Raw genomic sequence first — 13014 nt, 5'->3', positions numbered from 1 at the left:
ATTTGGCTTTGAAAACATTTTATTGTAAATTTTCTAATATTTAAAATAAATATTGATGGTGGCTCAGTGGTTAGCACTGTCACCTCATAGCAAGAATGTCACTGGTTCGAGTCCAGTCTGGGCCAGTTGGCATTTCTGTGTGGAGTTTGCATGTTTTCCCTGTGTTGGCGGGGGTTTCCTCCAGGTGCTCCGGTTTCTCCCACAATTCAAAGACATGCGGTATAAGTGAATTGGGTAAACAAATTTGGCTGTAGTGTGTGAGTGTGACTGTGAATGTGTGTGTTTCCCAGTACTGGGTTGTAGCCGGAAGGGCTGGTGGTTCATTGCACTGTGACCCCTGATAAATAAGTTACTAAGCTGAAGGACAATAAATAAATATTGGTGTAAAAAATCTGTTGAATTTATAATTGAAATGCAACATGCCATGGCAATAATAGTGAAAACTGTTTTGTGTTTTCTATCAAAGAGACCTGAAACTGGACAATATTCTCCTAGACAGGGATGGCCACTGCAAACTGGCAGATTTCGGCATGTGCAAAGAGGAAATCTTCAATGGCAAACTAACAAGTACCTTTTGTGGCACTCCAGATTACATTGCACCTGAGGTGAGCATCACTAAAAGTGTATGTGTGTTTGTGCGTGTTGTTTGCCTGTCGATGTTTTATTCTGTGCGTCTCTTTCAGATCCTCCAGGAGGAGCTGTATGGCGTATCGGTGGACTGGTGGGCTCTTGGAGTGCTACTTTATGAGATGCTGTCTGGTCATGCTCCATTTGAAGCAGAGACTGAAGACGAGCTGTTTGAGTGCATCCTCAAAGACGAAATCATTTATTCATCCTGGCTCAGCTATGAGGCCGAGGACATCCTTAAAGGAGTGAGTATAGATCCTTGCCAAAACATCTGATTGCATCTGAGTGGTTAAATGTGCTTTAGAAGACAGTTGGACAAATCTGTTTGTCTTTATAAAATGTCTTGTAAACAGTAGGCCCCTATTAAAACTGTTCCGGTTCTCCTTCTTCCACTGTGGACATCTATGGCAGCACATAGAACTGTATGCAGAAAAGATATGAAATTTGGCTCACTGATAGAGGACAGGCTCTACATTAACCACAATAATCTTTCAGCCTCTAAGTCAAACTCTCTAGTGCCACCATTTGTTCATAGCTGCACTCATATTTAAGCATTTTTTTAAGGCTCACATAGAGATAGTTTTTCCTCTGAATCCTTGAATCATGCTGAGTCAAATGAACACGGAAATAAATTCAGCTATGTTTTATTGTTTGTAAAAAGTCAGATTCTCACCAGATGCTGATCAAAAACTTTACAAAAAAAGTTGATTAGTCAAGCCGTTTAAGAATGATGCGCAAAAAAAAATTGATGATGAGGTTGTGGGAACAGACATAAAGATATATATATACACTTTAAGATTTCGACACCAAACTTAAGCTGCGGTCACACTGCACTTTTCTCCCTATGGACATCCATTCATATGCACGCGAATGCATTAGACTGGAAACGTTACTTCATGCGTCAAGTTTACAGTGCGCTGCTTTTCAAAGTTTAAGCTTGGTGAACTCTGACCTGCACAATCGCATCACTTGATTGTGTGAGACAATCAAAGATCAAAACATGACCTCTCTGTACCGAAATGTAAATATGGAGCAATCGCTTGCTTTTTTTAGTGTCTAATCATTTTGTTTAATCCCGGCCCTTTTCGCTGCGCCGTACTACAGAATTTCGCATGCTCAAACTCTCGGGTGACCGCAGTTTTAGTGTGTGTTATATGATAACCACGATCTGAGGTTACAGGCCCAATTTTGCCACGCTGCTACTTAGTGGTTCGAAGATAGCAAGAGTTTGCTCTTACATTCAGAACAAGTTGTGTAAAAATCAAAAGCTGGTCTCTTTGGATGAACATGTTCAGTCAAATGATATCCAATTTTCCCAGGTCAGTCATTTCACCTTTGGCCTTTTTCAAATTTGCAACAAGCGCTCTATTTTATAAAACATTAACATATTGTTACAAAGCTCTGTATGTGTCATGTGTGGGACCAAGCTTTGGAAGTGCTCAAATTGTTTTGTGACAAAAGTTATCATAAAATTTAGTCTATTAACCAATACTTCCCTAATAACTTTAGACTAATTTTGCCTATTGTCATGAGACCAGTCTTGATAAATTCATAAATCATGCAGAGGTTATTGACACAAGTCATGTCTAAATTGACTAAACATCCCGTACGCTATTTTGACTTAGGTTGAAAACCTATTTTTCCAAACTCCTCCTAGACCAGAAATGTCTAGACTAGGGCCCAAAGGCCAAAGTTGGCCCTTGGCAACCTTTAATATTGCCCGTTAGTTTTTATGATAGTTTGTTTTATAGTTGAGCTATGGAATTGTGGAATAAAATAAGGAATTTTAAAATGTAAAAAAAAAATTCCATTGCAAATATTTATTATTCATTTATTCATTTTCTGTTCAGCTTTATTAATCAGAGGTCACCTAGGCGGAATGGACTGCCTTATTTAATATGACCAAGTCTATTTTTTATTAATAATATAAAATGAATAAAGAAATTACCCATGTAAACGTTAATGTAATAAATAAATCTCACTTAATTATTTTTATTTATTTATTTTTTTGCTTTCAACCTACTTATGTAAAATAAGCTTGAACAACACAATTCTTGGGATTTTTTGGGGAAAACTTAATTGTTTTATGTTTAATCCACTTAAATGTGTTAACCTTATTGATTTGTGTTGGGACAACCAGAATGAATTGTGTGGAAACCTTGCATTATTAACAGTGCAGTTTGGTATATTGCCCACAGCCCACAATCAAATTAGGTTTTTGGCCCTTCAAAGCAAAACATTTGGGCACCCCTGTCCTAGACCATTGGTTTTCACCAAGTTCAACTAAGATTCTTGTCAAGACTACTGATTACAGATTCTTTCTCTGGACTGCTTTGCCCATTCACCCTCTGGACTGCTTGACCCCTTAATTGCTGCTTGCATCTGTGTTTTCCGATATAATCAAGACCAGAGATGCCAGAAGGCAGCAGCTACATAAAATTTTCAAGATCATGAACATCTACAGTGACTACTGGTGTCCCCAAGGGTTCTGTTTCCGACCCATTTCTGTTCAATATTTGTTTTCTCTTGGTTACATTTTAAGAAAGTGTGGTTATCATTTCCATTGTTATTTAGATGACACCCAAACATTACCTGTCTGCCAAACTGAATTGTTTCCTCCACCATCTTTGACCTGTTGTTTAGTTGAAACGAAAGGTTGGCTGTCAGCTATCATCCTACAGCTGAATGGTAACAACACTGAGACCTTAAGGGGACTAGATTAGTACTGTCTAAATAAATAAAAAAAATCGAATAGCTCTCCCAGTTGGTCCAGAATTCTGCAGCTCATGTTCTTTCTAGTCCACCTTTCCTCGAGCACATATCTCAGATCTTCAGCAGGCTTACAGTAAAGTAAAGCATCAAATTGAATTCAAGATTTTGTTACTCACTTTCAAGGTACTTTATGATCTTACACCCCACTACCTCAAACAAATTTGTCATGTTTACACCCCTTTCATGTGCTCTCGGATGTTGATCTTTAATTTCTCTTGTGATTTGACCTACTTTCATGGGTGCCAGATGTTTTAGTTATGCTGCCTGCCACCTATGGGACTCCCTTGCTGTTAATATTCACAACAGAGATTGCCTGTTGACATTTAGAAAGTGTCTTTAGTCATAACATATTTAATAGCCCTTTTTGTATATTGTGAATGTTGATTTGGATGTTCTGAAAGGTGCCAATAAATGAAATGCAGCATCGTTATTATTAAGGAGAGAGTAATACTGGGATTTTTCTTTCTCCGCAGATAAAAAAATGTGATTCATCTTCTTGTCTGTGTGAAACTATTATGTCCAAGTCTATTTTATGTAATTAACTCGACTCCACAAAGAAAGACTCTGTAGCTTGACTAAAACTTCACATGTAAACATACTCACAGGCATCTATTGAATGAAATCCATTGTTTTGCAAAAGTATGTGTGTTTGACTTTCCCTAAACCAATTTCCTTTTATGCTAAGGACACAACCCTGTGTCTCAACTCACATCTCAAGCAGCTATGTTGGGAAATCAGTGACTTTCCTGGCAGTGACGTCTTAGGATTGACCCCACTGTTTCTTCTTCTTTGCCATCATTTATTGCCAAACATTTACATAAAAACAGAGCATCAACTCTCGAGCCAGAACAGGAGTTTGTGCAAAGTCTAATTTCTATTTTCTCCAGAATTACCTCAAAGCTTCATTTAGGAAATCTGAGACAGCACGTTTCTTGGCTAATGCTATCGAGAGGCTGCTCTGAGGGTCTTGGCAAGCTGTAAGCACCAGTAAACATGAGGCTAATTTGCCGCAGAGAGCACAGCCTGTTGGCAGACCCTCCACTTCTGCTGTTTCATCCCGCTAAAGACCCAAGACCACTATCACAGACTCTCTCTGCCCTTTGTGTGTCATTACATAAGCTCTATTGTCCCCCATGAAGGGTTAAAGAGCTGTGTCATGGTAAATGGATTAACATCATGTGACTAAATAGAGGTCTTTGCGCATTAGTGGTGTAATGTCCCTAATATCACTGTCTCCTTTTCAAGGGCTCAGGTCTGGTTTGTGCAGCATTATAGATAGTAAACTTTGCAGAATAGGATGACAAAGACCATTGTTGCCTGGTTAAAAGGCACAGGTATCTGACTTCCAGCTTAAAGTGGCTCTATAGTATTGGCAATTAAGCCACTCTTATTTTGCTGCTTTAAAGCAATGGTCCTCAACCACCAAACTGTGGATTGGTAGCGGTGCGTGGATCAGTTGGTACCGTGCTGCACAAGAAATCATTGATTATTTTAGTTTTATTCATTCTCTGAGACTGAAAAATCTTTTATTTTGAAAAATCTTTTATTTTGAAAAATGGCTGTGTTCTCTCGCTTACATCTAGCTCTCTTGAGCGCCCATATTCAACCCACAAGCAGCAGAATGAGTAAGAAACTGACGTCTTTTTCTTCTTTTTTCTTATCAAAATTTCTTTGATAAGGGGGAAAAGACCCAGTGAAGGACCCACAAACTGCCAAGGAATGGGTCCGCAACCCATTTTTAAAAAAATCAGATGAAAGAAAATCAACTGCTGGAGATCGGAAATGACACATATTGCGTCTTTCCTAGAGTCCGCCACAGTGTTATTTCCAATGGAGGTGTGTGGGTTTCGCGTGTGCTTGTGTCTTCCAGACGCACCCAGTTGAATGAATACCGCGAGCGCACCACGAGTCACTTGACAAGATCTGACCCATAAGCCCTATATTTTGTATGGAATATACACATCTCGGTTGACAAATTATTTTCTCCATATGCTGAAAACTAAAACTCACAGTTGCTTTTTACACTGCACGATATGGCATGATTCAGTTCAATACAGTTCCCTTTAGGGGCTGTTTCCACTACATTCTATATCTAGTACTTGGTAATTTTTTTTTAGTACCACCTCGGGTGAGTTTCCAAGTGAGAACCAGTTGTGATGTAATACACACTGCTGCACTGCTGACAATCATCACTTCCAGCGTCATTTGATTTGTGGCATTTGTGGCATGTGGCATCCTGCTCTATATAAATATAAGTACGCCATTCCATCTGTAGTATCATGTTTGTTTATCACGTTTAGAATGATGTCACGGCAGTAGAGGCAGCACAACTATAGCAAGAATCCCACCCACTTTTGGCAACACTAAACAGCAGTGGAAATGCAATCTGAGTAGAGCAAAACCAAACCAAATTGAGCCAAATATAGTGGAAAAGCAGCTCAAGCCCCCGAGTCAAACAGCGAAGCGAAGACCAACAGCTTGCGTTATGCAAATATGTTACAAACCAGCCTAATCTCACAAGGAAATGCAACTATTTTACATTTTGTCAGTTTAGTGGCTAATTCGTATACTGAAAAAAAATCTGTTATTGTACATTTACAGAAATTTACCGTAAAATAACGGACATTAAAATTCAGAAATTTCCTTAAATTTAAAATCTTTTATTATTTTACAGTATATTTCTGTAGTTTAATAGTTGTTATTTTATGTTTTTTTTCCAGCACCCCAGCTTCCAGAAAAAACAGTTAAATAAGCAAATACTAAGCGTACTAAATTTTATGAATGAGATTGTATGAATTCAAAGGAATTAGCAACTAAATTAAAAAGTTACGAGTTGCCATGAGATCATGTTGTACAACCCTACATACAGTATACTTGTAGAGGAAGTTAAACTAAAATAATTGAATCTTTTCTGGCAGTTCAGAATCGGTTCTTTCTTTTGGTAGAAGATAACATTTATTGTGCATTTGATCCTTGAAACTTGATTTACTTTCAGAAACAGCTTCAATAATCTTGTAATATTGTCTAATAATAATATCCGCTAAAACACAGCCATGTTCATTCCTAAGACAACACATTAACAAACCAAACTGCATTTATTTGAAAAGGCAGCTCATGTGCATTTCTCCAGCACTGTGATTAAAAGGTTAATGAAGAATTCTGTTCTCCACTTAGTTGCTCACCAGAGACCCAGCCTGTCGGTTGGGCTGCATAGACAATGATGGAGGAGAAGAGGCCATTACTGCACACGCCTTCTTTACAGGCCTGGACTGGGAGAAACTGTACAGACGAGAGATCACACCACCTTTCACACCTCGAATAGTAAGCATAACTCTGTCTGTCTGTCTGTCTGTCTGTCTGTCTGTCTGTCCGTCTATCTATCTGTCTGTCATTACATACTTTCTTTTCTATATTATTTTTCTTCATTTCTTTCTTTCTTTCATTCTTTTTTTCTTTTATTTTTCTTTCTTTCTTTCTTTCTTTTTCTTTCATCCTTTATATTTTTTCTTTCTTTCTTTTTCTTTCTTTCTTTCTTTTTTCTTTCTTTCTTTTTTTTTCTTTCTTTCTTTCTTTCTTTCTTTCTTTCTTTCTTTTCTTTACTAACAAGCCGACGGCACTAAATACTGGCATGGCATACATTTAAAAAATTGTACTAATTTTGCAGATGTGTGAACATATATTGAAATCGTTGTTGTGTAAGCATAAGACCTTTTTGAAACACAAGGGGGAAAAATAGTTTAGGATTTTACTGCATAAAAATATTTTGTTTTGTTTCTGGTCAAAACATCAAAAAAAAAAAAAATCTTAAATCTAAAAACAAGCAAAACACTGTCTTGTTTTGAGAAGTGAGCTTTTCCTTAAAACAAGCCAAATAATCTGCAAATTGGTTACGCAAAATAATCTTATGTCAACAGAAACAACAAGATTAATTTACTTAGACCTTTAGCAGATGCTTGATTTAAGGAAAGCTCACTTCATTTTCATTCCATGAAACCCCCTCGTTTCAGCAGGGTGTTTTCACACCTCTACTTTGGAAAAAGTCAGAAAAGTGGGCGTGTCCAGCTCTGTTTAGGGGGGAGTGTCGGAGGAACTAAAGTGGGATGGTGTGGGAGTGTCTATTTGTGCACGCGCGAGTTTCAGAGTCAAAATACACACCCACACAGACAGGAGAAAGTGATGGTGTTTAACCTACATGGACATCTGTAGTTGAATTATTTGCCAAATTATTAAATGTTGGACTTTAACTGCAGTTTGGCTCTTTCATTCAGGGAATTCATTCATGCCCCTCGCGACAAACGAGATATTTGATTCGAGGAACTGCTGCAAGCGTGTATTTTTCATGCAATGTTTGATACCGCACTGCGAATGAGAGAAAAAAAACTCTGCATTTCCCGGAAACTTAGATGCACACGGCAGGTAGCGTCAGAAAGCCGCGTGTGTTATTCCGGTCACAAAATGCGGTGCTAACATTTCTGCACTCAGTACAATAGTTAACTTAATTCGATACGAACAAACTGAATAAACAAAGAGCACTGGTCGCTCACTTACCAAATCTGTAGAGACAGAACAATCACCAGCAACTAGAGCCGCGTCTTTATGAAGAGAAGACTACAAGCAAATCCAGATTTCAGCGTTTGCAAATGAGAACAGCTCTCAGGTAAACAATAATCCTCCTTAGACACGTAAGTTATTGTTGTCGCGCGTCGCGTACACTGTTAATCCACACGTGATCCAGATAAGCTCTCACAGAGAGAAAATGAAAACGAAACTTAACAGCAGCAAACTATAAAAGCAACACTTCACGCTTGTTTTGCCAACACAACGTGGCGTCTTTGTGGTGTAAACACGGTGACAATAATGAATATTAATGAAGTTGCGCAATAGAGCGCGCTGATTGGTTTGACCCAAGCCTTACTCATGCATTAATGCATCACACTGTAAGACGTAATAAGACACACTCTGGCACAGACGCCCAGTCTGCACGCTGGAATACACGCTATTATGTCATGGCCGTGACGCAGCTTCAAAAATTCGTTTCAAACAGGAAGTACAAATTTGCTTGAAATAACGCAAAAACAACCAATTTACACTTTTTAGTGAAATATATGTGTCCTAATAGTGTTTTTAGCAGTGTGGGACACATATACGACTGTCAACAGCTCAAAAAATGTGTTTTGGTGTTTCGTGACCCTTTAAAACAAGACACAATGGATCCTACCTCACACCATGGTGCAAGACGTGTTTAGTGCGATTTGTTGCTATTTTCAAACCATCGCAACCCTAATTTAAAAAATTTTGCGGCATGTTGTTTAAATAGCAAATTTATTTGGGCCACTTTGAGGACTAATGAGTGTTCCGGTCTAAAATAGAGGCATGTTAAGGCGCATTGTTGGCTAGTTGGTATTTTGAAGAATTGAAATAGACTGTGCCATTGACCAACTAAAAGCAGGTCTAAAGTCCAGCTCAGAGCGTGTTAGTTATGCGCCTATGAAGGTCCAAAGGCTTACACAGTGCTTAATACACAAAAGATGTACAGCAATACACAAATATTTTCACATATGAAAAAAATAAAGGTTCAAGTGTTACATATATGATTTTTTTCTACATAAATATTAAAACCACTGCCTCCATGGCTTCTTCATGTCCAGGGGGCTTTATCAGTTTCTTCATAAAAAATAGCATTTGTATAATGTTATTATTATTAGCAGTATTATTGATCATTTGCATCAATTTTTGCATTGCAAGTTTAGATTTGTCTGATTTGTCAGGTTTTGGAGACATATGCAACACCAAATGGGGCATAAGAATAGCACATGTGTTTGGATGTAACTCAGTTTTTTGACCACACTTTATTATTATTGATCATTTATTAATTCGCTGGAACTAAGAACTGAATTTAGAAATTGTTTTGAAACTAATCTTTGTGCTTAACAAACTAAATTAAATATGTAGGCTAATTGATGTCTTCTGTAGAGTGCGTACAACACTTATTGTAGAGTGCCTATTAACCTTATCCACGTAAGTAAAAAAGTAAAGTAAAAGTAAAGAGAAAGAGAAAATAAAGAGGCGGAACAGAGGAGGCTCGTTCTTTATCCTTACGCTGTAAATAGTCTGTTTAACTGTTTTCTCACCAGTAAAGCATTTCCACTTACAAAGTCCGTCATGTAAATAGCAAATGCACTGTAACGACCGGGGAGGGAGTGACAGATACAGCTTGAGGTAAGATCCAATATGCAGATTTATTCAGCGTCAGGCAAGCAGTGGTCATACAGGTGCAAACGGGTATATACAGGCAAATCTAGAATTGTCGTCAATATAACAGGCAATAGGTTTAAAGGCAGGCGGCTAAACAGGATAACAAGGAATGCAAGGCTAGGGTCTAAACACGGATAAACAAGACAGGGAGAAACGTGTTGTAATGTCACTATATGTAGCAAACAAGACTCTGCAAACTGGATGAGTTCATGAGTGGCTTATGAATGGTGTGATATGAGTCTGTGACAAGGTTCAGCTGGTGATTGTAATCAGGATAGATGAATGAACAGGCGTGCGTGTCTGGAAGAAGTGCATGTATGAAAATGTAGTCCTGGGATATGCAGTAGTTTAGTCCAAGTATAGTGAAAAACCAGCGATCTCCGGAGAACGATCGCTGGTTCTCGAAACATGCACCATGACGCGACTCAACTGAGTCTTAAAGGGAATGTGAAATAAGATTCTGTTTGGTTTAATGGAGTTTATGGTCAAACACACCTATAACTCATTAAGAGAATTAGCACAACCCTGTTAGACCATGCATCGCGGCACAGAACCTATTTTTCCGTCCTTAAAATAGCAAAAGTGGAAAAGACTCTTAATGCTTTTGCGCCATACCCTTTAGATTTTGCGCCTAGACCGTTAAAATAGAGCCCAATAAATTTTGCTTGTCTAGAAAATGCTTCTTGGTTTAAGAGTTTTTTGAGATGCTTGGGCAAGAAACAAAAATAAAAATCTAAGAAAAGCAGCTTTATTTATTATTGTTTGCTTTATTGTTGTTGTGTAGCTAAATGCAGCTTTGGTTTCAGGGGGCTTCACTGAACAAATGTGAAATATTGGTGGTCAAAAATAACAACATTTTGCTTTTGTTTTGCAGAATTCCATCGAGGATGTGAACAACTTTGACCCTGACTTCACCCAAGAGGACCCCTGTCTCACACCCATAGAGGAAAGCCTTTTCCCGTTCCATCAGGACGGTTTTAAAGACTTTAGCTACATAGCTCCAGAACTGAGGCACAACTGACATCAGCCATAGATTATTTATTGTTCCTTCATAAATTACTATCCCAATGACCTCCAACAAGGAAGCTTGTTGTAAGATACTTTGTTGACAGACTTGTTGCTAAGTCTTAAAAATATGAACATGTTCCAACCTGTTTAAAAGACCAAATGATCGTACAGACCACAGGATTGTTTGTCACAGTGACTGAAAGAATATGATGCCTTCTATAATCAACAAGTGCTTTTTTTCTATCTACACAGTCAAACTTGCATTGTTTTTTGTACTAGTATCTGTTGTTAGCATGATAATATGAAGGAAAGTGTTTCGCCATTCAGCTTTATAGTAAGAATAGGAACAAATTTACAACAAATAACATACAATAGGCTATGTTTAAGTAATGAACTTTTACATAAAAACAGGCCATTTTGGATTAGCTATACAGCATGTGACAACCATATCACCTGTCCAGTTCATTGAATAATGAATCAGACAAGCTGTGGCGTAAATGAAACTTTCATGAGAAAAACAAACATATACAACATATCCTTTACACCCCGAAGGACACAGTGCTACGGTCATGTCACATTTCTCTATGCTCGTGCAAATCCTCCATGAATAATGTATGAGCCTCGATTGATTTGTTGTTCTCTCACAGTCTATTTGATGCCCTGATAAAGCAGTGTTTACCAGTGCTGCACACTGTTAATGAGGGTACAACTCTATAATGAACATAAAATATTTAAATTAAGGTCTTTTCTAAAACACCGCGTCACTTCCATTTCATTTAGTGATTGTAGGTTATACAACTGAGCCGAAGGCCTCGTTCTTGACATCCCTTTGTTTTTGTTTTTTAATTGAGCTGTGCATCTGAGATGTAGCTTGAAGGGATTGTTTACGGTTCAAGTACCCAATTGTTTGAATGTTACCCAATAAGGGTTTTTACGCAGTTCACTCAAACCAGTTGTAGCTGGTAACTCGGTGACACATTTTATTTGTTAGTTTTGGCATCATAGTCTGGCAGACAATAGCAAAGATAGTTAATGAAGTAATGGCCAACATATTTGCACTTAGTCTGTTCATTTTTCTATCAAGAATTGTATTTTTCTTATAAGTTCCATTTTCCAGAACCCAAGATATGATGAGGAGCTTATGTTGGAAATGAATGAGAGGATTTAAAAGTTATGTACAGGTCGTCTTTAAAAAAATGAATAAATAAGTTGATACATTTAGCTTTTTTGTTTAATATTTGAAGTATTTATTCTCCAGTCTTATGATGTATTCACTGTTTTCCTACACCCCATAATGCTTAGTGTAATGCATGGAAGAAACTTCCACTAATGTGTAAGCATGTAACCAATCAATATATATATATTACTTTATAAATAACATATAACACATGTTATACACTCACCGGCCACTTTATTAGGTACACCTTACTAATATTGGGTCGGAATAGAGATCTGTGCGGGACAAAATTTTTAATCCTGCTCCTGTCAGGTTTTAGTCCGAACCTGACCGCTCCTGTTTATATTCAGCATTCAGACAGCCTTTAACAAGCTGTCTGTATAAACACACACACATAGACACACAGCATCACGCTCTCGCTCATTCACACACATACACAAACATAGACAGCACCAAGCTCTCTCTCTCATTCACACACATAGGCAGCAACAAACAAGCGACACACAGCATCACGCTTTCTCATTCACACAAATACATACGCGTGCTCGCTCGCTCTGGAGTCAGGGGTGATATTTTTAGACTGCCCTCTCCCGTTCAAATTAGACCAGTTACCAACCGCTCTGCACTTTATTCGGAAATTTTTTCCCGCGCCACAAGAAATGTGGTCGGGTCCCACGGCCCCGTGTCTTCATTACTGACATAATCCTTTGTGGCAGAGATTTAACAAGGTACTGGAAATATTCAGCAGAGAATTAGGTCCATATTGACATAATAGCATCACGCAGTTCCTGCAGATTTGTCAGCTACACATCCATGATGTGAATCTCCAGTTCCACCACATCCCATAGGTGTTCTATTGGATTGAGACTGTGGAGGACATTTGTGTATAATGAACTCATTGTCATGTTCAAGAAACCAGTCTGAGATGATTCACGCTTTATGACATGGCGCGTTATCCTGCTGGAAGTAGCCATCAGAAGATGGGTACACAGAGGTCATAAAGGGATGGACATGCATGAAGGGAGTATCAGCAACAATACTCAGGCAGGCTGTGACGTGGACACAATGCTCAATTGGTACTAATGGGCCCAAAGTGTACCAAATTCTGACCCTACCATTCAAATGTCAGACTTTTGGAGCAGGTATTTTCCCCTTCAACTGTAAGGGCCTCTCAT

The 13014-nt window shown here is 38.3% G+C and overlaps 1 protein-coding gene across 7 annotated transcripts in view; it reads left to right on the top strand.

Annotated features, from left to right (window-relative positions):
• The window catches only part of prkchb (protein kinase C, eta, b), a 220532-nt gene extending 208649 nt beyond the window's left edge, over positions 1-11883 (top strand). For 6 of the 7 annotated variants that reach the window (XM_087297007.1, XM_087297004.1, XM_087297006.1 and 3 more), the window contains 4 exons: positions 467-605; positions 684-872; positions 6574-6720; positions 10529-11883. In XM_087297007.1, coding sequence (XP_087153133.1) covers positions 467-605; positions 684-872; positions 6574-6720; positions 10529-10675 — 622 coding nt within the window. In that variant the 3' untranslated portion in view covers positions 10676-11883. The remainder of the gene's footprint in view (positions 1-466; positions 606-683; positions 873-6573; positions 6721-10528) is intronic. The other variant, NM_001044806.1, reaches the window with a different exon arrangement.
• Positions 11884-13014: the final 1131 nt, after the last annotated feature.

This window comes from Danio rerio, chromosome 20, assembly GCF_052040795.2.
Source record: "Danio rerio strain M-AB ecotype USA chromosome 20, GRCz13ab, whole genome shotgun sequence".
Taxonomy (NCBI): Eukaryota; Metazoa; Chordata; class Actinopteri; order Cypriniformes; family Danionidae; genus Danio; species Danio rerio.
Note: the sequence above shows the minus strand (reverse complement) of the source record. Positions and strands in the feature narration are given on the sequence as shown.